This window comes from Oncorhynchus masou, chromosome 20 (genome assembly GCF_036934945.1).
Source record: "Oncorhynchus masou masou isolate Uvic2021 chromosome 20, UVic_Omas_1.1, whole genome shotgun sequence".
Taxonomy (NCBI): domain Eukaryota; kingdom Metazoa; phylum Chordata; class Actinopteri; order Salmoniformes; family Salmonidae; genus Oncorhynchus; species Oncorhynchus masou.
This window is the reverse complement of record NC_088231.1, coordinates 31,334,471-31,358,227: the sequence shown is the minus strand read 5'-3', so window position 1 is coordinate 31,358,227 and position 23,757 is coordinate 31,334,471. Positions and strand designations below refer to the sequence as shown.

Below are 23,757 nucleotides of genomic sequence, written 5' to 3'. Positions count from 1 at the left end.
TTTCCTGTTTATCTTTTACTTTGTTTCCTGTTTTTATTTTACTTTGTTTCCTGTTTATCTTTTACTTTGTTTCCTGTTTATATTTTACTTTGTTTCCTGTTTCTTTACTTTGTTTCCTGTTTCTTTACTTTGTTTCCTGTTCATCTTGACTTTTTGTACAGAAAGTTCATAGTATTATCACATATGACCGCCAAGTACATCTGTAAATCAGATCGACAGTGACTGACCTCCTTTCAGAGCGACCAAAAACACTGCAGACACAGACAGTGGGACATGAGAATGTACCAAAAACACTGCAGACAGCAGGACATGAGAATGTACCAAAAACACTGCAGACACAGACAGCAGGACATGAGAATGTACCAAAAACACTACAGACAGCAGGACATGATGAATGTACCAAAAACACTGCAGACAGCGGGACATGAGAATGTACCAAAAACACTGCAGACACAGACAGCAGGACATGAGAATGTACCAAAAACACTGCAGACAGTGGGACATGAGAATGTACCAAAAACACTGCAGACAGCAGGACATGAGAATGTACCAAAAACACTGCAGACAGCGGGACATGAGAATGTACCAAAAACAATGCAGACACAGACAGCCGGACATGAGAATGTACCAAAAACACTGCAGACACAGACAGCAGGACATGAGAATGTACCAAAAACACTGCAGACAGCAGGACATGAGAATGTACCAAAAACACTGCAGACAGCAGGACATGAGAATGTACCAAAAACACTGCAGACAGCAGGACATGAGAATGTACCAAAAACAATGCAGACACAGACAGCCGGACATGAGAATGTACCAAAAACACTGCAGACACAGACAGCAGGACATGAGAATGTACCAAAAACACTGCAGACAGCAGGACATGAGAATGTACCAAAAACACTGCAGACAGTGGGACATGAGAATGTACCAAAAACACTGCAGACAGCAGGACATGAGAATGTACCAAAAACACTGCAGACACAGACATGTATGAAAACCTTGTGAAGACTTACAGAAAACGTTTGACCTCTGTCATTGCCAACAAAGGGTTTATAACAAAGGATTGAGATAAACTTTCGTTATTGACCAAATACTTATTTTCCACCATAATGTGCAAATAAATTCATTAAAAATCCTACAATGTGATTTTCTGGATTTGTTTTCTGCTCATTTTTGTCTGTCATAGTTGAAGTGTACCTATGATGAACATTACAGGCCTCTCTCATCTTTTTAAGTGGGAGAACTTGCACAATTGGTGGCTGACTAAATACTTTTTTGCCCCATTGTATATGAGTTGAAGGTCCATTATAGATTGAATGGGTATATAGTATCTATATACGAGTTGGTCTGTTATAGACCTATAGACTGAATGGGTATATAGTATCTATATACGAGTTGGTCTGTTATAGACCTATAGACTGAATGGGTATATAGTATCTATATATGAGTTGGTCTGTTATAGACTGAATGGGTATATAGTATCTATATATGAGTTGGTCTATTATAGACTGAATGGGTATATAGTATCTATATATGAGTAGGTCTGTTATAGACTGGATGGGTATATAGTATCTATATATGAGTTGGTCTGTTATAGACTGAATGGGTATATAGTATCTATATATGAGTTGGTCTATTATAGACCTATAGACTGAATGGGTATATAGTATCTATATATGAGTTGGTCTGTTATAGACTGAATGGGTATATAGTATCTATGTATGAGTTGGTATATTATAGACTGAATGGGTATATAGTATCTATATATGAGTTGGTCTGTTATAGACTGAATGGGTATATAGTATCTATATATGAGTTGGTCTGTTATAGACTGAATGGGTATATAGTATCTATATATGAGTAGGTCTGTTATAGACTGGATGGGTATATAGTATCTATATATGAGTTGGTCTATTATAGACTGAATGGGTATATAGTATCTATATATGAGTTGGTCTATTATAGACTGAATGGGTATATAGTATCTATATATGAGTTGTTATATTATGGAACTATAGACAATGGGTATATAGTATATACAGTACCAGTCAACAGTTTGGACACACCTACTCATTCAAGGGTTTTTCTTTATTGTTTACTATTTTCTACATTGTAGAATAATAGTGAAGACATCACCACTATGAAATAACACACATGGAGTCATATAGTAACCAAAAAGGTGTTAAACTGACCAAAATACATTTTTTATTTGAGATTTTATAAAGGGTTCCCTTAGGAACCTCTTTTTCTAAAGAGTCTAGAACCGTACTGAACTGATATTCTAGAACCGTACTGAACTGATATTCTAGAACCGTACTGAACTGATATTCTAGAACCGTACTGAACTGATATTCTAGAACCGTACTGAACTGATATTCTAGAACCGTACTGAACTGATATTCTAGAACCGTACTGAACTGATATTCTAGAACCGTACTGAACTGATCTAGAACCATAAAATGGAAGTAAAGTGCTTCAATGAATCCAACTCGTAAAAAAATGGTTTAATTACAATGAACAGTGAAGAAAAACACATTATCAATAATAATCATCTCACCAGGATGTTTTTATTCAGGAACAACGGCCTGATGCTATTGGTCAAGACCAAACAACGGCCTGGTGCTATTGGTCAAGACCAAACAACGGCCTGATGCTATTGGTCAAGACCAAACAATGGCCTGATGCTATTGGTCAAGACCAAACAATGGCCTGATGCTATTGGTCAAGACCAAACAATGGCCTGATGCTATTGGTCAAGACCAAACAATGGCCTGATGCTATTGGTCAAGACCAAACAAGGCCTGATGCTATTGGTCAAGACCAGACAAGGCCTGATGCTATTGGTCAAGACCAAACAATGGCCTGATGCTATTGGTCAAGACCAGACAAGGCCTGATGCTATTGGTCAAGGCCAAACAACGGCCTGATGCTATTGGTCAAGACCAGACAAGGCCTGATGCTATTGGTCAAGACCAAACAACGGCCTGGTGCTATTGGTCAAGACCAAACAACGGCCTGGTGCTATTGGTCAAGACCAAACAACGGCCTGGTGCTATTGGTCAAGACCAGACAAGGCCTGGTGCTATTGGTCAAGACCAAACAACGGCCTGGTGCTATTGGTCAAGACCAAACAACGGCCTGGTGCTATTGGTCAAGACCAAACAACGGCCTGGTGCTATTGGTCAAGACCAAACAATGGCCTGATGCTATTGGTCAAGACCAAACAATGGCCTGATGCTATTGGTCAAGACCAAACAATGGCCTGATGCTATTGGTCAAGACCAGCCAATCAATCAATCAATCAAATGTATTTATAAAGCATGAGCAGATGTCACAAAGTGCTTATACAGAAACCCAGCCTGAAGACCTCCAACATGCCTGATGTTATCAGGGTCAATTCCAGACGAATCAAAAAGAGAATCAAACTCCGATTCAAATTCTAAATGTCCCTCATTTACAAGTATTGAAGAGAATTAGAATTGGAATGTTTGTGTACTTCCTGAATTGACTGAAATTGAAATGGCATTTGACCCCAACCCTGGATGTTATTGGTCAAGACCAGACAAGGGCTGATGTTATTGGTCAAGACCAGACAAGGGCTGATGTTATTGGTCAAGACCAGACAAGGGCTGATGTTATTGGTCAAGACTGTTCTACTCTATTTTAGTGTGTTCTTTTCCCACAAGGCATTGCACACTCAGGAGTCCAGTTCTGACCTTCATGAAGTGTGTTTAAGCGTGCATTCATAAGTGCATGTGTGTGTCTGTGTGTGTGTCTGTCTGTGTGTGAGTATTTGCGTCCGTCCGTGTGTGCGTGACCGTCCGTGTCCGTGTGTCTGTGTGAGGGTCTGTTTACTGGTTCTTCTTGCTCATCATGTGTCTGTTGTACTGGGAGTCAGTGTGCAGTATCTTGTCCCACCAGGTAAAGGTGGAGGCGTAGTTCCCTACGAAGTTCATATGGTGGAAGTCATGGAAACGAGCTCCGGCATAGAACGGAATCAGGTGGAGAGGGTTGAGAGGGATGTCATACCCACTGGAGAGAGGAGGAGAGGGGAGGAGAGGGAGAAGAGAGAGGGAGGAGAGGGAGAGGGAGAGAGGAGAAGGAGAGGGGAGGAGAGGGGAGGAGAGGAGAGAGGGAGGAGAGAGGGAGGAGAAAGAGGGAGGAGAGAGAGAGAGAGGGGAGGAGAGGGAGAGAGGGAGAGAGGGAGAGAGGGAGAGAGGGAGAGAGAGGAGAGAGGGAGAGAGGAAGAGAGGGAAGAGAGGAGGAGAGAGGGAGGAGAAAGAGGGAGGAGAGAGAGAGAGAGGGGAGGAGAGGGAGAGAGGGAGAGAGGGAAGAGAGGAGGAGAGGGAGAGGGGAGGAGAGAGGGAGGAGAAAGAGGGAGGAGAGAGAGAGAGAGAGGGGAGGGAGAGGGAGGGAGGGAGGGAGGGAGGGAGGGAGGGAGGGAGGGAGGGAGGGAGGGAGGGAGGGAGGGAGGGAGGGAGGGAGGGAGGGAGGGAGGGAGGGAGGGAGGGAGGGAGGAAAGGAAGAGAGTATGTTAATTTAACATTGTAATATGTATACACATAACCTACACAAAATCCCCTAAACCCCACTCCACCCGTACACACTCCTCATATGACAACACAGTGTCTGCGTTCAGATTCTCTACCCTTCACTCCTCCTCATGCATTAAAAAGCATTGGATTGGTTCAGGCTTTGCTGGAGGGAGCTTTCACCATACTCCTCACACCAGTCCAGTCCTTTTAAATCCACGAGGGGGAGAGTATGAGGTTCTCGGGAGAAGGGTAGAGAATCAGGAATGTTGTCAGAAACAAGAGAACATGGTAGATTTGGAGACCCCTGGTGGCCAGACTAGAGAACTACATGGTAGAGCTGGAGACCCCTGGTGGTCAGACCAGAGAACAACAGGCAGGGAGAGCTGCAGATCCCTGGTGTCAGACCAGAGAACAACAGGCAGGGAGAGCTGCAGACCCCTGGTGGTCAGACCAGAGAACAACAGGCAGGGAGAGCTGCAGACCCCTGGTGGTCAGACCAGAGAACAACAGGCAGGGAGAGCTGAAGACCCCTGGTGGTCAGACCAGAGAACAACAGGCAGGGAGAGCTGGAGACCCCTGGTGGTCAGACCAGAGAACAACAGGCAGGGAGAGCTGCAGATCCCTGGTGGTGGTGAGTAAAGTAGATATGCATTTTTCCACAAATAGAAAAAAAAAGGAGTGTTAGCGGTGTTTACTCTCCACTACACCTCTGCCTCCTCAATAGTCTCCAGTAGTGTGTGTGTGTGTGTGTGTGTGTACCTGTGTACGTCGATGGTCTCTAGCAGGCGGAAGGCGACCCAGGCCCATAACAACGTCACGTGGTTACAGAACACCATGATGCCGATGAAGAACCCAGACCCAAGGATCACTGTCTCAGCTGGGTGGGCGTACTCTGCCTGCATGCCAAATGGAGCCTACAGACACAAGGGGGGGGGGGGGAGATGTGCTATGTGCTCACTGCCCACAAAATGAGGTGGAAACTGAGCTGCACTTCCTAACCAATGTATGACCATATTAGAGAGACATATTTCCCTCAGATTACACAGATTACAAACAAATCCAATTTTGAAAAACTCCCATATCTACTGGGTGAAATTCCACAGTGTGCCATCAGAGCAGCAAGATTTGTGACCTGTTGCCACGAGAAAAGGGCAACCAGTGAAGAACAAACACCATTGTAAATACAACCCATATTTATGCTTATTTATTTTATCTTGTGTCCTTTACCATTTGTACATTGTTAAAACACTGTATATACAGTGCCTTGCGATTACAGCTGTAAGTCGCTTGGGGTATGTCTCTATCAGTTTTGCACATCGAGAGACTGAAATGTTTTCCCATTCCTCCTTGCAAAACAGCTCGAGCTCAGTGAGGTTGGATGGAGAGCATTTGTGAACAGCAGTTTTCAGTTCTTTCCACAGATTCTCGATTGGATTCAGGTCTGGACTTTGACTTGGCCATTCTAACACCTGGATATGTTTATTTTTGAACCATTCCAAGTTCAATTTTGGTTTCATCTGACCAGAGCACCTTCTTCCACATGTTTGGTGTGTCTCCCAGGTGGCTTGTGGCAAACTTTAAACGACACTTTTTATGGATATCTTTAAGAAATGGCTTTCTTCTTGCCACTCTTCCATAAAGGCCAGATTTGTGCAATATACGACTGATTGTTGTTCTATGGACAGAGTCTCCCACCTCAGCTGTAGATCTCTGCAGTTCATCCAGAGTGATCATGGGCCTCTTGGCTGCATCTGTATTTATCATCATTAGTCATTTAGGTCAACATTGGATCATTCAGAGATCCTCACTGAACTTCTGGAGAGAGTTTGCTGCACTGAAAGTAAAGGGGCTGAATAATTTTGCACGACCAATTTTTCAGTTTTTGATTTGTTAAAAAAGTTTGAAATATCCAATAAATGTCGTTCCACTTCATGATTGTGTCCCACTTGTTGTTGATTCTTCACAAAAAAAATACAGTTTTATATCTTTATGTTTGAAGCCTGAAATGAGGGAAAAGGTCGCAAAGTTCAAGGGGGCCGAATACTTTCGCAAGGCACTGTATATATATAATATAACATTTGTAATGTCTTGATTGTTTTGAAACTTCTGTATGTGTGATGTTTACTGTTAATTTTTATTGTTTTTTTCAATTTATATATTATCTACCTCACTTGCTTTGGCAATGTTAACACATGTTTCCCATGCCAATAAAGCTTGAATTGAATTGAGACAGAGACAGAGAGACAGAGAGAGAGAGAAAGAGAGGGAGAGACAGAGAGAGAGAGAGACAGAGAGAGAAAGAGAGAGAAAGAGAGGGAGAGACAGGGACAGAGAGAGACAGAGAGATAGAGAGAGAGAGAGACAGAGAGACAGAGAGAGAGAGAGAGAGAGAGAGAGAGACAGAGACAGAGAGAGAGAGAGACAGAGAGAGAGAGAGACAGAGAGAGAGAGAGACAGAGAGACAGAGACAGAGACAGAGAGAGAGAGAGACACAGAGAGAGAGAGAGAGAGAGAGAGAGAGAGAGAGACAGAGAGACAGAGAGAGAGAGAGACAGAGAGAGAGAGAGAGAGAGAGAGAGAGACAGAGAGAGAGAGACAGAGAGAGAGAAGTCGGGTTATAACAAGTTTTTTTGACATTTTAGTCCGTTAGCAGACACTCTCATCCAGAGCAATGAGGGTTAAATGCCTTGCTCAAGGGCACATTGGCATTTGTGTGTATTCGTGCCTGTGTGTGTTCTTGCCTGCCTGTCTAGCGTGTGTGTGTGTGTGTGTGTGTGTGTGTGTGTGTGTGTGTGTGTGTGTGTGTGTGTGTGTGTGTGTGTGTGTGTGTGTGTGTGTGTGTGTGTGTGTGTGTGTGTGTGTGTGTGTGTGTACTCACAGTGAACTCGTGGTGCACTTTGTGGATGTGCTTGTAGATACTGCGGTGATGTAGCAGGCGATGGAGGAAATAGTGCCAGGTGTCCTCTATCACAGCACAGCCTAGACACTGAGCTAACAGGTAGGGCCTGGGGAGGGAGAGGTAGACAGAACAGCCTAGACACTGAGTTAACAGGTAGGGCCTGGGGAGGGAGAGATAGACAGAACAGCCTAGACACTGAGCTAACAGGTAGGGCCTGGGGAGGGAGAGATAGACAGAACAGCCTAGACACTGAGCTAACAGGTAGGGCCTGGGGAGGGATAGATAGACAGAACAGCCTAGACACTGAGTTAACAGGTAGGGCCTGGGGAGGGAGAGATAGACTTGTGTGCCTACCTCTGCGTTTGTGTGTGTTGGGTCATACCATCATGGCATGCTGTCCCAGTCGTAGGGGAGGTTTTGTGTGTGTGTGTTGGGTCGTACCATCATGGCATGCTGTCCCAGTCGTAGGGGAGGTTTTGTGTGTGTGTGTTGGGTCGTACCATCATGGCATGCTGTCCCAGTCGTAGGGGAGGTTGTGTGTGTGTGTGTTGGGTCGTACCATCATGGCATGCTGTCCCAGTCGTAGGGGAGGTTTTGTGTGTGTGTGTTGGGTCGTACCATCATGGCATGCTGTCCCAGTCGTAGGGGAGGTTGTGTGTGTGTGTGTTGGGTCATACCATCATGGCATGCTGTCCCAGTCGTAGGGGAGGTTTTGTGTGTGTGTGTTGGGTCGTACCATCGTGGCATGCTGTCCCAGTCGTAGGGGAGGTTGTGTGTGTGTGTGTTGGGTCGTACCATCGTGGCATGCTGTCCCAGTCGTAGGGGAGGTTGTGTGTGTGTGTGTTGGGTCGTACCATCGTGGCATGCTGTCCCAGTCGTAGGGGAGGTTGTGTGTGTGTTGGGTCGTACCATCATGGCATGCTGTCCCAGTCGTAGGGAAGGTTGTGTGTGTGTTGGGTCGTACCATCATGGCATGCTGTCCCAGTCGTAGGGGAGGTTGTGTGTGTGTGTTGGGTCGTACCATCGTGGCATGCTGTCTCAGTCGTAGGGGAGGTTGTGTGTGTGTTGGGTCGTACCAAAGTGGCATGCTGTCTCAGTCGTAGGGGAGGTTGTGTGTGTGTGTGTGTTGGGTCATACCATCGTGGCATGCTGTCCCAGTCGTAGGGGAGGTTGTGTGTGTGTGTGTGTTGGGTCATACCATCGTGGCATGCTGTCCCAGTCGTAGGGGAGGTTGTGTGTGTGTTGAGTCGTACCATCGTGGCAGGCTGTCCCAGTCGTAGGGGAGGTTGTGTGCGTGTTGGGTCGTACCATCATGGCATGCTGTCCCAGTCGTAGGGGAGGTTGTGTGTGTGTGTTGGGTCGTACCATCGTGGCATGCTGTCTCAGTCGTAGGGGAGGTTGTGTGTGTGTTGGGTCGTACCAAAGTGGCATGCTGTCTCAGTCGTAGGGGAGGTTGTGTGTGTGTGTGTGTTGGGTCATACCATCGTGGCATGCTGTCCCAGTCGTAGGGGAGGTTGTGTGTGTGTGTGTGTTGGGTCATACCATCGTGGCATGCTGTCCCAGTCGTAGGGGAGGTTGTGTGTGTGTGTTGAGTCGTACCATCGTGGCAGGCTGTCCCAGTCGTAGGGGAGGTTGTGTGCGTGTTGGGTCGTACCATCGTGGCAGGCTGTCCCAGTCGTAGGAGAGGTTGTGTGTGTGTGTTGAGTCGTACCATCGTGGCAGGCTGTCCCAGTCGTAGGGGAGGTTGTGTGTGTGTTGGGTCGTACCATCGTGGCATGCTGTCCCAGTCGTAGGGGAGGCTGTGTGTGTGTTGGGTCGTACCATCGTGGCATGCTGTCCCAGTCGTAGGGGAGATTGTGTGTGTGTTGGGTCGTACCATTGTGGCAGGCTGTCCCAGTCGTAGGGGAGATTGTGTGTGTGTTGGGTCGTACCATCGTGGCAGGCTGTCCCAGTCGTAGGGGAGGTTGTGTGTGTGTGTGTTGGGTCGTACCATCGTGGCAGGCTGTCTCAGTCGTAGGGGAGGTTGTGTGTGTGTGTGTTGGGTCGTACCATCGTGGCAGGCTGTCCCAGTCGTAGGGGAGGTTGTGTGTGTGTGTTGGGTCGTACCATCATGGCATGCTGTCCCAGTCGTAGGGGAGGTTGTGTGTGTGTGTGTTGGGTCATACCATCATGGCATGCTGTCCCAGTCGTAGGGGAGGTTTTGTGTGTGTTGGGTCGTACCATCGTGGCATGCTGTCCCAGTCGTAGGGGAGGTTGTGTGTGTGTGTGTTGGGTCGTACCATCATGGCATGCTGTCCCAGTCGTAGGGGAGGTTGTGTGTGTGTTGGGTCGTACCATCGTGGCATGCTGTCCCAGTCGTAGGGGAGGTTGTGTGTGTGTGTTGGGTCGTACCATCGTGGCATGCTGTCCCAGTCGTAGGGGAGGTTGTGTGTGTGTGTTGGGTCGTACCATCATGGCATGCTGTCCCAGTCGTAGGGGAGGTTGTGTGTGTGTGTTGGGTCGTACCATCGTGGCATGCTGTCTCAGTCGTAGGGGAGGTTGTGTGTGTGTTGGGTCGTACCAAAGTGGCATGCTGTCTCAGTCGTAGGGGAGGTTGTGTGTGTGTTGGGTCGTACCAAAGTGGCATGCTGTCCCAGTCGTAGGGGAGGTTGTGTGTGTGTGTGTTGGGTCATACCATCGTGGCATGCTGTCCCAGTCGTAGGGGAGGTTGTGTGCGTGTTGGGTCGTACCATCGTGGCAGGCTGTCCCAGTCGTAGGAGAGGTTGTGTGTGTGTGTTGAGTCGTACCATCGTGGCATGCTGTCCCAGTCGTAGGGGAGGTTGTGTGTGTGTTGGGTCGTACCATTGTGGCAGGCTGTCGCAGTCGTAGGGGAGATTGTGTGTGTGTTGGGTCGTACCATCGTGGCAGGCTGTCCCAGTCGTAGGGGAGGTTGTGTGTGTGTGTGTTGGGTCGTACCATCGTGGCAGGCTGTCCCAGTCGTAGGGGAGGTTGTGTGTGTGTGTGTTGGGTCGTACCATCGTGGCAGGCTGTCCCAGTCGTAGGGGAGGTTGTGTGTGTGTGTGTTGGGTCGTACCATCGTGGCAGGCTGTCCCAGTCGTAGGGGAGGTTGTGTGTGTGTGTGTTGGGTCGTACCATCGTGGCATGCTGTCCCAGTCGTAGGGGAGGTTGTGTGTGTGTGTGTTGGGTCGTACCATCTTGGCATGCTGTCCCAGTCGTAGGGGAGGTTGTGTGTGTGTTGGGTCGTACCATCGTGGCAGGCTGTCCCAGTCGTAGGGGAGGTTGTGTGTGTGTGTGTTGGGTCGTACCATCGTGGCAGGCTGTCCCAGTCGTAGGGGAGGTTGTGTGTGTGTGTGTTGGGTCGTACCATCGTGGCATGCTGTCGCAGTCGTAGGGGAGGTTGTGTGTGTGTGTGTTGGGTCGTACCATCGTGGCATGCTGTCCCAGTCGTAGGGGAGGTTGTGTGTGTGTGTTGGGTCTTACCATCGTGGCATGCTGTCCCAGTCGTAGGGGAGGTTGTGTGTGTGTGTTGGGTCGTACCATCGTGGCATGCTGTCCCAGTCGTAGGGGAGGTTGTGTGTGTGTGTGTTGGGTCGTACCATCATGGCATGCTGTCCCAGTCGTAGGGGAGGTTGTGTGTGTGTTGGGTCGTACCATCGTGGCAGGCTGTCCCAGTCGTAGGGGAGGTTGTGTGTGTGTGTGTTGGGTCGTACCATCGTGGCAGGCTGTCCCAGTCGTAGGGGAGGTTGTGTGTGTGTGTGTTGGGTCGTACCATCGTGGCATGCTGTCCCAGTCGTAGGGGAGGTTGTGTGTGTGTGTGTTGGGTCGTACCATCGTGGCATGCTGTCCCAGTCGTAGGGGAGGTTGTGTGTGTGTGTGTTGGGTCGTACCATCATGGCATGCTGTCCCAGTCGTAGGGGAGGTTGTGTGTGTGTGTTGGGTCGTACCATCGTGGCATGCTGTCCCAGTCGTAGGGGAGGTTGTGTGTGTGTGTTGGGTCGTACCATCGTGGCATGCTGTCCCAGTCGTAGGGGATGCTGAAGAACTCAGTGAAGTGGTACGTTCCACAGATCATGGGCAGCTGGATACAGAAGTGGTTGAACAGCAGCATCTTGAAACACCTCCACTGTTTCTCCCACGTCTCTGGCTTGTCCTACACACACACACACACACACACACACAAGGGGAGGGAGTATCATTGTTAAAACTTCCACTTCTTCATCTAACACTCTAACACCCTCCCTATCCATTGGATCTAACACCCTCCCTACCCGTTGGATCTAACACCCTCCCTACCCGTTGGATCTAACACCCTCCCTACCCGTTGGATCTAACACCCTCCCTACCCGTTGGATCTAACACCCTCCCTATCCGTTGTATCTAACACCCTCCCTATCCGTTGTATCTAACACCCTCCCTATCCGTTGTATCTAACACCCTCCCTATCCGTTGTATCTAACACCCTCCCTATCCGTTGTATCTAACACCCTCCCTATCCGTTGTATCTAACACCCTCCCTATCCGTTGTATCTAACACCCTCCCTATCCGTTGGATCTAACACCCTCCCTTCCTGTTGGATCTAACACCCTCCCTTCCTGTTGGATCTAACACCCTCCCTTCCTGTTGGATCTAACACCCTCACTTCCTGTTGGATCTAACACCCTCCCTACCCGTTGGATCTAACACCCTCCCTACCCGTTGGATCTAACACCCTCCCTACCCATTGGATCTAACACCCTCCCTACCCATTGGATCTAACACCCTCCCCTACCTGTTGGATCTAACACCCTCCCTACCCGTTGGATCTAACACCCTCCCTACCCATTGGATCTAACACCCTCCCCTACCTGTTGGATCTAACACCCTCCCTACCCATTGGATCTAACACCCTCCCTACCCATTAGATCTAACACCCTCCCTACCCATTAGATCTAACACCCTCCCTACCTTTTGGATCTAACACCCTCCCTACCCGTTGGATCTAACACCCTCCCTACCCGTTGGATCTAACACCCTCCCATACCAGTTGGATCTAACACCCTCCCATACCAGTTGGATCTAACACCCTCCCATACCAGTTGGATCTAACACCCTCCCATACCAGTTGGATCTAACACCCTCCCATACCAGTTGGATCTAACACCCTCCCTACCTGTTGGATCTAACACTCCCCCCACCTGTTGGATCTAACACCCTCCCCTATCTGTTGTATCTAACACCCTCCACAACCTGTTGGATCTAACACCCTCCACAACCTGTTGGATCTAACACCCTCCCCTACCTTTTGGATCTAACTCCCTCCACAACCTGTTGGATCTAACACCCTGTTGGATCTACCTGTTGGATCTAACACCCTCCACAACCTGTTGGATCTAACACCCTCCACAACCTGTTGGATCTAACACCCTTCCCTACCTTTTGGATCTAACACCCTCCACAACCTGTTGGATCTAACACCCTCCACAACCTGTTGGATCTAACACCCTCCACAACCTGTTGGATCTAACACCCTCCCCTACCTTTGGATCTAACACCCTCCCCTACCTGTTGGATCTAACACCCTCCCCTACCTGTTGGATCTAACACCCTCCCCTACCTGTTGGATCTAACACCCTGTTGGATCTACCTGTTGGATCTAACACCCTCCACACCCTGTTGGATCTAACACCCTGTTGGATCTACCTGTTGGATCTAACACCCTCCACAACCTGTTGGATCTAACACCCTCCACACCCTGTTGGATCTAACACCCTGTTGGATCTACCTGTTGGATCTTGTACTTCTGCATGAAGGGAAGGAACTGAAACAGGAAACCAGGTAGACAAAACAGGAAGTAGATGGCCTCGTGGACGATGAGAGAACCCCAGGTGGCGATCTGGAATTTAGTGTAGTTCTCATTCACATACCTGGTGGACAGAGATCAACAGACATCAATCAATGAATCAAAGAGTCTAAGAACATGTCCATCTGTCTGCCTGAAACGTTGTGTAGTCAGCTCGTCAACCAGTCACTGCCTGGAACGTTGTGTAGTCAGCTCGTCTGCTTGGAACGTTGTGTAGTCAGCTCGTCAACCAGTCACTGCCTGGAACGTTGTGTAGTCAGCTCGTCTGCCTGGAACGTTGTGTAGTCAGCTCGTCTGCCTGGAACGTTGTGTAGTCAGCTCGTCAACCAGTCACTGCCTGGAACGTTGTGTAGTCAGCTCGTCAACCAGTCACTGCCTGGAACGTTGTGTAGTCAGCTCGTCAACCAGTCACTGCCTGGAACGTTGTGTAGTCAGCTCGTCAACCAGTCACTGCCTGGAACGTTGTGTAGTCAGCTCGTCAACCAGTCACTGCCTGGAACGTTGTGTAGTCAGCTCGTCAACCAGTCACTGCCTGGAACGTTGTGTAGTCAGCTCGTCAACCAGTCACTGCCTGGAACGTTGTGTAGTCAGCTCGTCAACCAGTCACTGCCTGGAACGTTGTGTAGTCAGCTCGTCAACCAGTCACTGCCTGGAACGTTGTGTAGTCAGCTCGTCAACCAGTCACTGCCTGGAACGTTGTGTAGTCAGCTCGTCAACCAGTCACTGCCTGGAACGTTGTGTAGTCAGCTCGTCTGCCTGGAACGTTGTGTAGTCAGCTCGTCAACCAGTCACTGCCTGGAACGTTGTGTAGTCAGCTCGTCAACCAGTCACTGCCTGGAACGTTGTGTAGTCAGCTCGTCTGCCTGGAACGTTGTGTAGTCAGCTCGTCAACCAGTCATTCAATCAGCCAGTCAGTCATTATAGTAGTATTACCCCCAGGCGTGCTGTGGTGAAGGCTGCAGAGGGTTGTCAGGTAAAACTGTAGTAGTGTAGTAGGAGTAGTAGTATTATATTAGTAGTAGTATTATAGGTGTAGCTGTATAGCAGCAGTGTAGTGGTAGTAGTATTATATTAGTAGTAGTATTATAGCTGTATAGCAGCAGTATGGTGGTGGATGTCAGAAGGTGAATTCACCAATTTGTAAGTCGCTCTGGATAAGAGCGTCTGCTAAATGACTTAAATGTAAATGTAAATGTAGTAGTATTATATTAGTAGTAGTATTATAGGTGTAGCTGTATAGCAGCAGTATAGTGGTAGTAGTATTATAGGTGTAGCTGTATAGCAGCAGTATAGTGGTAGTAGTATTATATTAGTAGTAGTATTATAGGTGTAGCTGTATAGCAGCAGTATAGTGGTAGTAGTATTATATTAGTAGTAGTATTATAGGTGTAGCTGTATAGCAGCAGTATAGTGGTAGTAGTATTATATTAGTAGTAGTATTATAGGTGTAGCTGTATAGCAGCAGTATAGTGGTAGTAGTATTATATTAGTACTAGTATTATAGGTGTAGCTGTATAGCAGCAGTGTAGTGGCAGTAGAATTATAGCTGTATAGCAGCAGTATAGTGGTAGTAGTATTATAGGTGTATTGCAGCAGTATAGTGGTAGTAGTATTATATTAGTAGTAGTATTATAGGTGTAGCTGTATAGCAGCAGTATAGTGGTAGTAGTATTATATTAGTAGTATTATAGCTGTATAGCAGCAGTATAGTGGTAGTAGTATTATATTAGTAGTAGTATTATAGCTGTATAGCAGCAGTATAGTGGTAGTAGTATTATATTAGTAGTAGTATTATAGGTGTAGCTGTATAGCAGCAGTATAGTGGTAGTAGTATTATATTAGTAGTAGTATTATAGGCGTAGCTGTATAGCAGCAGTGTAGTGGTAGTAGTATTATATTAGTAGTAGTATTATAGCTGTATAGCAGCATTGTAGTGGAAGTAATAGTATAGTAGTAGTCGTAGTATTCTAGTCGCCGCATCGTAGTAGTATAGGAGTGTATTAGTAGTAGCAGTAGTAGTAGTAGTATATTAGTAGTAATAGTATAGTAGTGTTATAGTAGTACAGTAGTAGTAGTATAGGAGTGTATTAGTAGTAGTAGTAGTAGTAGTAGTATATTAGTAGTAATAGTATAGTAGTGTTATAGTAGTACAGTAGTTTAGTAGTAGTAGTATAGGAGTGTATTGGTAGTAGCAGTAGTAGTAGTAGTATATTAGTAGTAATAGTATAGTGGTGTTATAGTAGTACAGTAGTTTAGTAGTAGTAGTATAGGAGTGTATTAGTAGTAGTAGTAGTATATTAGTAGTAATAGTATTGTAGTGTTATAGTAGTACAGTAGTTTAGTAGTAGTAGTATATTAGTAGTACTAAAGCAATAGTACACTAATAGTATAGTAGTATAGAAGTTTAGCAGCAGTACAGTAGTAGTAGTAGTAATAGTAGTATAGAAGTTTAGCAGCAGTACAGTAGTAGTAGTAGTAGTATAGCATAGTAGCAGTATAGTAGTATAGTAGTGGTATAGTAATAGTAGTATAGAGGTTTAGCAGCAGTGTAGTAGTAGTAGTAGTAGTATAGCATAGTAGCAGTATAGTAGTATAGTAGTGGTATAGTAATAGTAGTATAGAAGTTAAGCAGCAGTACAGTAGTAGTAGTAGTAGTAGTATAGCATAGTAGCAGTATAGTAGTATAGTAGTGGTATAGTAATAGTAGTATAGAAGTTTAGCAGCAGTACAGTAGTAGTAGTACTAGTAGTAGTAGTAGTAGTAGTATAGCATAGTAGCAGTATAGTAGTATAGTACAGGTATAGTAATAGTAAAGCAATAATACCCCCAGGCGTATTGTAGTGAAGGCTGAAGAGGGTTGTCAGGTAAAACAGCATCAACATATTCCACGGCCAGGAAGGCAGAGGACAAGATGGTGGCCGTACTGTTCACCTCCATTCTGATTGGCTGGTGGGGGTGGGCTGGGAGGAGACAACACTGAGAACACGCACACACACATACACAAACACACACATTAATATTCATTGGCTCTGACCAGGAAGAGGCCTGGGCAAACACAATTACGTTTTATACATTAATAACGAGACTAGACAACAGCACGTGTGCACACACACACTGCATAGCCATGGACATAGCCACACACACACACTGCATAGCCATGGACATGGCCACACACACACTATATAGCCATGGACATAGCCACACACACACTGCATAGCGATGGATATAGCCACACACACACTGCATAGCCATGGACATGGCCACACACACACTATATAGCCATGGACATAGCCACACACACACACACTGCATAGCCATGGACATAGCCACACACACACTGCATAGCTATGGACATAGCCACACACACACACTGCATAGCCATGGACATAGCCACACACACACACTGCATAGCCATGGACATAGCCATTAATAAAATAACTACCATATTGTTTGTTTTTAAATAATTAGAAATAAAAGCTGCACAAAATAAATAAGATGGAAAAAGACCTGGATTGAAATATAGAGGGAAAACCTCTGGACCAGGACATATATACAGAAATATACAGGGAAAACCTCTGGACCAGGACATATATACAGAAATATACAGGGAAAACCTCTGGACCAGGACATATATACAGAAATATACAGGGAAAACCTCTGGACCAGGACATATATACAGAAATATACAGGGAAAACCTCTGGACCAGGACATATATACAGAAATATACAGGGAAAACCTCTGGACTAACCAGGACATATATACAGAAATATACAGGGAAAACCTCTAGACCAGGACATATATACAGAAATATACAGGGAAAACCTCTAGACCAGGACATATATACAGAAATATACAGGGAAAACCTCTAGACCAGGACATATATACAGAAATATACAGGGAAAACCTCTAGACCAGGACATATATACAGAAATATACAGGGAAAACCTCTGGACTAACCAGGACATATATACAGAAATATACAGGGAAAACCTCTGGACCAGGACATATATACAGGAATATACAGGGAAAACCTCTGGACTAACCAGGACATATATACAGAAATATACAGGGAAAACCTCTGGACCAGGACATATATACAGAAATATACAGGGAAAACCTCTGGACCAGGACATATATACAGAAATATACAGGGAAAACCTCTGGACTAACCAGGACATATATACAGAAATATACAGGGAAAACCTCTGGACTAACCAGGACATATATACAGAAATATACAGGGAAAACCTCTGGACTAACCAGGACATATATACAGAAATATACAGGGAAAACCTCTGGACTAACCAGGACATATATACAGAAATATACAGGGAAAACCTCTGGACCAGGACATATATACAGAAATATACAGGGAAAACCTCTGGACCAGGACATATATACAGAAATATAGAGGGAAAACCTCTGGACCAGGACATATATACAGAAATATACAGGGAAAACCTCTGGACTAACCAGGACATATATACAGAAATATACAGGGAAAACCTCTAGACTAACCAGGGCATATATACAGAAATATACAGGGAAAACCTCTGGACTAACCAGGACATATATACAGAAATATACAGGGAAAACCTCTGGACCAGGACATATATACAGAAATATACAGGGAAAACCTCTGGACTAACCAGGACATATATACAGAAATATACAGGGAAAACCTCTAGACTAACCAGGGCATATATACAGAAATATACAGGGAAAACCTCTGGACTAACCAGGACATATATACAGAAATATACAGGGAAAACCTCTGGACTAACCTGGGCATATATACAGAAATATACAGGGAAAACCTCTGGACTAACCAGGACATATATACAGAAATATACAGGGAAAACCACTGGACCAACCAGGACATATATACAGAAATATACAGGGAAAACCTCTGGACCAACCAGGACATATATACAGAAATATACAGGGAAAACCTCTGGACTAACCAGGACATATATACAGAAATATACAGGGAAAACCTCTGGACTAACCTGGGCATATATACAGAAATATACAGGGAAAACCTCTGGACTAACCAGGACATATATACAGAAATATACAGGGAAAACCACTGGACCAACCAGGACATATATACAGAAATATACAGGGAAAACCTCTGGACCAACCAGGACATATATACAGAAATATACAGGGAAAACCTCTGGACCAGGACATATATACAGAAATATACAGGGAAAACCTCTGGACTAACCAGGACATATATACAGAAATATACAGGGAAAACCTCTGGACTAACCAGGACATATAGTTCCAGTCAAAAGTTTAGACACACCTACTCATTCAAGGGTTTTTCTTTGTTTTTACTATTTTTTACATTGTAAAATAATAGTGAAAACATCAGCACTATGAACACATATGGAATCATGTAGTAAATATATTTTATATTTGAGATTCTTCAAAGTAACCACCCTTTGCCTTGATGACAGCTAGAATGCTTTTCCAACCGTCTTGAAGGAGTTCCCACATATGCTGAGCAATTGTTGGCTTCTTTTCCTTCACTCTGCGGTCCAACTCATTTGGGTTGAGGTTGGGTGATTGTAGAGGCCAGGTCGTCTGATGCAGCACTCCATCTCTCTCCTTCTTTGTCATATAGACCTTTCACAGCCTGGAGGTGTGTTGGGTCATTGTCCTGTTGAAAAACAAATGATAGTCCCACTAAGCGCAAACCAGATGGGATGGCGTATCACTGCAGAATGCTGTGGTATTCATGCTGGTTAAGTGTGCCTTGAATTCTAAATAAATCACAGACAGTGTCACCAGCAAAGTACCCCCACACCATAAATCCTCCTCCTCCATGCTTCACGGTGGGAACTACACAGGCAGAGATCATCCGTTCACCTTATCTGCATCTCACAAAGACATGGCGGTTGGAACCAAAAATCTCCAATTTGGACTCATCAGACCAAAGGACAGACTTCCACTGGTCTATTGTCCACTGCTTGTGTTTCTTGGCCAAAGCAATTCTCTTCTTCTTATTGGTGTCCTTTAGTAGTGGTTTCTTTGCAGCAATTCAACCATGAAGGCCTGGTTCACAGTCTACTCTGAACAGTTGACGTTGAGATGTGTCTGTTACTTGAACTCTGTGAAGCATTTATTTGGGCTGCAATCTGAGACTGGTAACTCTAATTAACGTATCCTCTGCAGCAGAGGTAACTCTGGGTCTTCCTTTCCTGTGGTGGTCCTCATGAGAGACAGTTTCATCATAGCACTTGAAGAAACTTTTAGTCCTTGAAATGTTCTGTATTGACTGACCTTCATGTCTTAAAGAAATTATGGATTGTCATTTATCTTTGCTTATGTGAGCTGTTCTTGCCATAATAAGGACTTAGCCCTATTTGGCTAAAAGACTATCTTCTGTATGCCACTCCTACCTTGTCACAACACAACTGATTGGCTCAAAAGCATTAAGAATGAAAGAAATACCACAAATTAACTTTTAACAAGGCACACCTGTTAATTGAAACGCATTCCAGGTGACTACCTCATGAAGCTGGTTGGGAGAATGCCAAGAGTGTTCAACGCTGTCATCAAGGCAAAGGGTGACTACTTTGAAGAATCTCAAATATAAAATATATTTTGATTCATTATTTTTTTTAACAATAAAGAGAAGGGATTTTATATCATACTGCAAAAAGTGACAAGAAATAAACAAGATGAAAACAACAATTATTCAGGGAAAGGGGTTAATGTGTACAAATGAAATGTGATTATTACTGTGTACAGATTGACAATGAGAAAGCCTATATCAGTGATCACCCGTATGGAATATGACTGCGTAACAATGTCACGGAGTTGAGATCCATATTGAACCAGACCCATTATTATGTTATCGAGCCGTTACAGACTCAACACTTCTTATGTCCAATAACAGTCTGACGAACTGGGTTATGCGAATTATTAGAGTGAAAAAAAATGTCCTTAAAAAGGTTTTTACAATCCTCACTAGATGTTAGAAACACTAGAAACATTCAACTTGCCGCTTTACAGGAGTGTTTAAAATAAAAATCAAACGGTATTGTTGTCTCAACTCGGTTAAATATAGACTAAAACAATACTGCTGGAGGACTTCAGTGTCCCTTTGGGAAGGCGAGCAATGTTTCATTCCTGCGTCGGTTAGATACCTAGACTTCTCTTCGCACCGAGTTTCTCTTACCGTTGTGCATTTATCTGATCGTTGGCTACTTTGTCTCGTTATTTGTCCGGTGAACAACAACTACAACATAAAAACGCACCTAAACATTTATAAAGCTTTACAGCACAGTACCATATATCTGACCCATCTAACGCAACAGTCGGTATTAAGCCCTATTTGGCATTAGACCGCAAAAGTTACCTCTGCGTTAGAATATAAAACAAATGTTTCTTTATTGATTAGATTTAAGAACATGAATATAATATGTTAATATATTACCTTGGTGCAGCTGTGGGTCCGTCTACCTGAGTGAGAGGCTGCCGTGTGGCGACGAGTACAGTATTATCTACCAGCCTGATTGGACGAAGGGAGAGGAGACTGACGTCAGGGGGCCGAGCGGGCGCTCTGATTGGCCCCGGGAATGGAGTGATGATAGTGAGACGCGGAGTTCCTAAAGCAACGACCAATCAGCGAGCAGTAGGGCTTTCATAACGTCAGAGAGTTATACAGACAGTAGGAGGAGAGAGGATGGGGTGGTGGGTGTGGGTGTATGAGCGTGTGTGTTCTGTAACCAGCAAACTTTACAAAGAGTAACAGAGGTGTCCATTGGTCTCTCTCTCCCCCTCCAGGGAGAGCAGGGGAGATCCATATTGGACCAGACCCATTATGGAGCACATGTTGGTTCTAACCCAGCAGTAACCAACCTGACGCAGCACATATTGGGTCTAACCCAGCAGTAACCAACCTGACGCAGCACATATTGGGTCTAACCCAGCAGTAACCAACCTGACGCAGTACATATTGGTTCTAACCCAGCAGTAATACATCTGAACTAATCAAACTGTTGAATAGTGACTAGAGGTAGACCAATTATGATTTTTCAACGCCTATAACGATATGATACGATTATTGGGGGACCAAAAAAAGACGAAAACCGATTAATCGGACGATTTTGTAAAAAAAAAAAATTGTAATAATGACAATTACAACAATACTGAATGAACACTTATTTTAACTTAATATACTACATCAATAAAAATCCATTCAGCCTCAAATAAATAATGAAACATGTTCAATCTGGTTTAAATAATGCAAAAACAGTGTTGGAGAAGAAAGTAAAAGTGCAATATGTGCCATGTCAGAAAGCTAACGTTTCAGTTCCTTGTTCAGAGTATGAGAACATATGAAAGCTGGTGGTTCCTTTTAACACGAGTCTTCAATATTCCCAGGTAAGAAGTTTTAGGTTGTAGTTATTATAGGACTATTTCCCTCTATACCATTTGTATTTCATTAACCTTTGACTATTGAATGTTCTTATAGGCACTTTAGTATTGCCAGTGTAACAGTATAGCTTCCGTCCCTCTCCTCGCTCCTCCCTGGGCTCGAACCAGCAACACAACGACAACAGCCACCCTCGAAGCAGCGTTACCCATGCAGAACAAGGGAAACAACTACTAGAAGGCTCAGAGCGAGTGACGTTTGAAACGCTATTAGCGCCCGCTAACTAGCTAGCCATTTCACATCGGTTACGCCAGCCATTAGGCTGATAGGCTTCAAGTCATAAGGCTGCTGGCAAAACACAGGAAAGTGCTGTTTGTATGAATGTTTACGAGCCTGCTGCTGTTTACCAATGCTCAGTCAGACTGCTCTATCAAATCATAGACTTAGTAAAAGCACAACACACAGAAATATGAACCTTTGGTCATTAATATGGTCTAATCCGGAAACTATCATTTCGAAAACAAAACGTTTATTATTTCAGTGAAATACGGAACCGTTCGGTATTTTATCCAACGGGTGGCATCCATAAGTCTAAATATTCCTGCTACTTTGCACAACCTTTAATGTTATGTCATCATTAAGTCAAATTTGTTCGCAATGAGCCAGGGTGCCCAAACTGTTGCATATACCCTGACTCTGCGCGCAATGAATGCAAGAGAAGTGACACAATTTCACCTCAAATCAAAATACATCAAATCAAATTTATTTGTCACATACACATGGTTAGCAGATGTTAATGCGAGTGTAGCGAAATGCTTGTGCTTCTAGTTCCGACAATGCAGTACTAACCAACAAGTAATCTAACTAACAATTCCAAAACTACTACCTTATACACACAAGTGTAAAGGGATAAAGACTATGTACATAAAGATATATGAATGAGTGATGGTACAGAACGGCATAGGCAAGATGCAGTAGATGGTATCGAGTACAGTATATACATATGAGATGAGTAATGTAGGGTATGTAACAAAGTGGCATTGTTTAAAGTGGCTAGTGAATACATGTATTACATAAAGATGCAGTAGATGATATAGAGTACAGTATATACGTATACATATGAGATGAATAATGTAGGGCATGTAAACATTATATTAAGTAGCATTGATTGAAGTGGCTAGTGATATATTTTACATCAATTCCCATCATTAAAGTGGCTGGAGTTGAGTCAGTGTGTTTGCAGCAGCCACTCAATGTTAGTGGTTGCTGTTTAACAGTCTGATGGCCTTGAGATTGAAAAACAGCTTGTCTCTCGGTCCCAGCTTTGATGCACCTGTACTGACCTCGCCTTCTGGATGATAGCGGGGTGAACAGGCAGTGGCTCGGGTGGTTGTTGTCCTTGATGATCTTTATGGCCTTCCTGTGACATCGGGTGGCGTAGGTGTCCTGGAGGGCAGGTAGTTTGATACAGCACGACAGGATGCTCTCGATTGTGCATCTGTAGAAGTTTGTGAGTGCTTTTGGTGACAAGCCAAATTTCTTCAGCCTCCTGTGGTTGAAGAGGCGCTGCTGCGCCTTCTTCACGATGCTGTCTGTGTGAGTGGACCAATTCAGTTTGTCTGTGATGTGTATGCCGAGGATCTTAAAACTTACTACCCTCTCCACTACTGTCCCATCAATGTGGATAGGGGGGTGTTCCCTCTGCTGTTTCCTGAAGTCCACAATCATCTCCTTAGTTTTGTTGACCTGGTTAATATTGCCTGCTAACCTACATTTATTTTAGCTAAATATGCAGGTTTAAAAATGTATACTTCTGTGTATTGATTTTAAGAAAGGCGTTTGTGGTTAGGTACAGCCGTCCAACGATTGTGCTTTTTTCGCAAATGTGCTTTTGTTAAATCATCCAATGTGTAGTTATAACTAGTGATTATGATTGATTGATTTTTATAAGATAAGTTTAATGCTAGCTAGCAACTTACCTTGGCTTCTACTGCATTCACATAACAGGCAGGCTCCTCGTGGAGTGCAATGAGAGGCAGGTGGTTAGAGCGTTGGACTAGTCCATGAGAGGCAGGTGGTTAGAG

The 23,757-nt window shown here is 44.9% G+C and overlaps 1 protein-coding gene across 5 annotated transcripts; it reads right to left on the bottom strand.

The window, feature by feature from the left end:
* Positions 1-2,495: 2,495 nt before the first annotated feature.
* Positions 2,496-20,828, bottom strand: LOC135507258 (methylsterol monooxygenase 1). 5 transcript variants are annotated; one of them, XR_010450631.1, is made up of 9 exons: positions 20,732-20,828; positions 16,105-16,256; positions 13,203-13,344; positions 11,442-11,590; positions 7,420-7,546; positions 5,301-5,455; positions 2,869-4,038; positions 2,808-2,837; positions 2,496-2,591 (listed from the first exon to the last, which is right to left on the bottom strand). XR_010450631.1 is itself a non-coding variant. In XM_064926858.1 (7 exons), the coding sequence occupies exons 2-7, from the start codon at positions 16,215-16,217 to the stop codon at positions 3,858-3,860; spliced, it is 867 nt and encodes a 288-aa protein (XP_064782930.1). In that variant the 5' UTR covers positions 16,218-16,256; positions 20,732-20,828; the 3' UTR covers positions 2,496-3,857. The 5 variants fall into 5 exon arrangements, 2 of the variants coding, with proteins under 2 accessions (XP_064782930.1, XP_064782931.1); XR_010450630.1 differs by having other exon boundaries at positions 2,808-4,038; XR_010450629.1 differs by having other exon boundaries at positions 2,496-2,837.
* Positions 20,829-23,757: the final 2,929 nt, after the last annotated feature.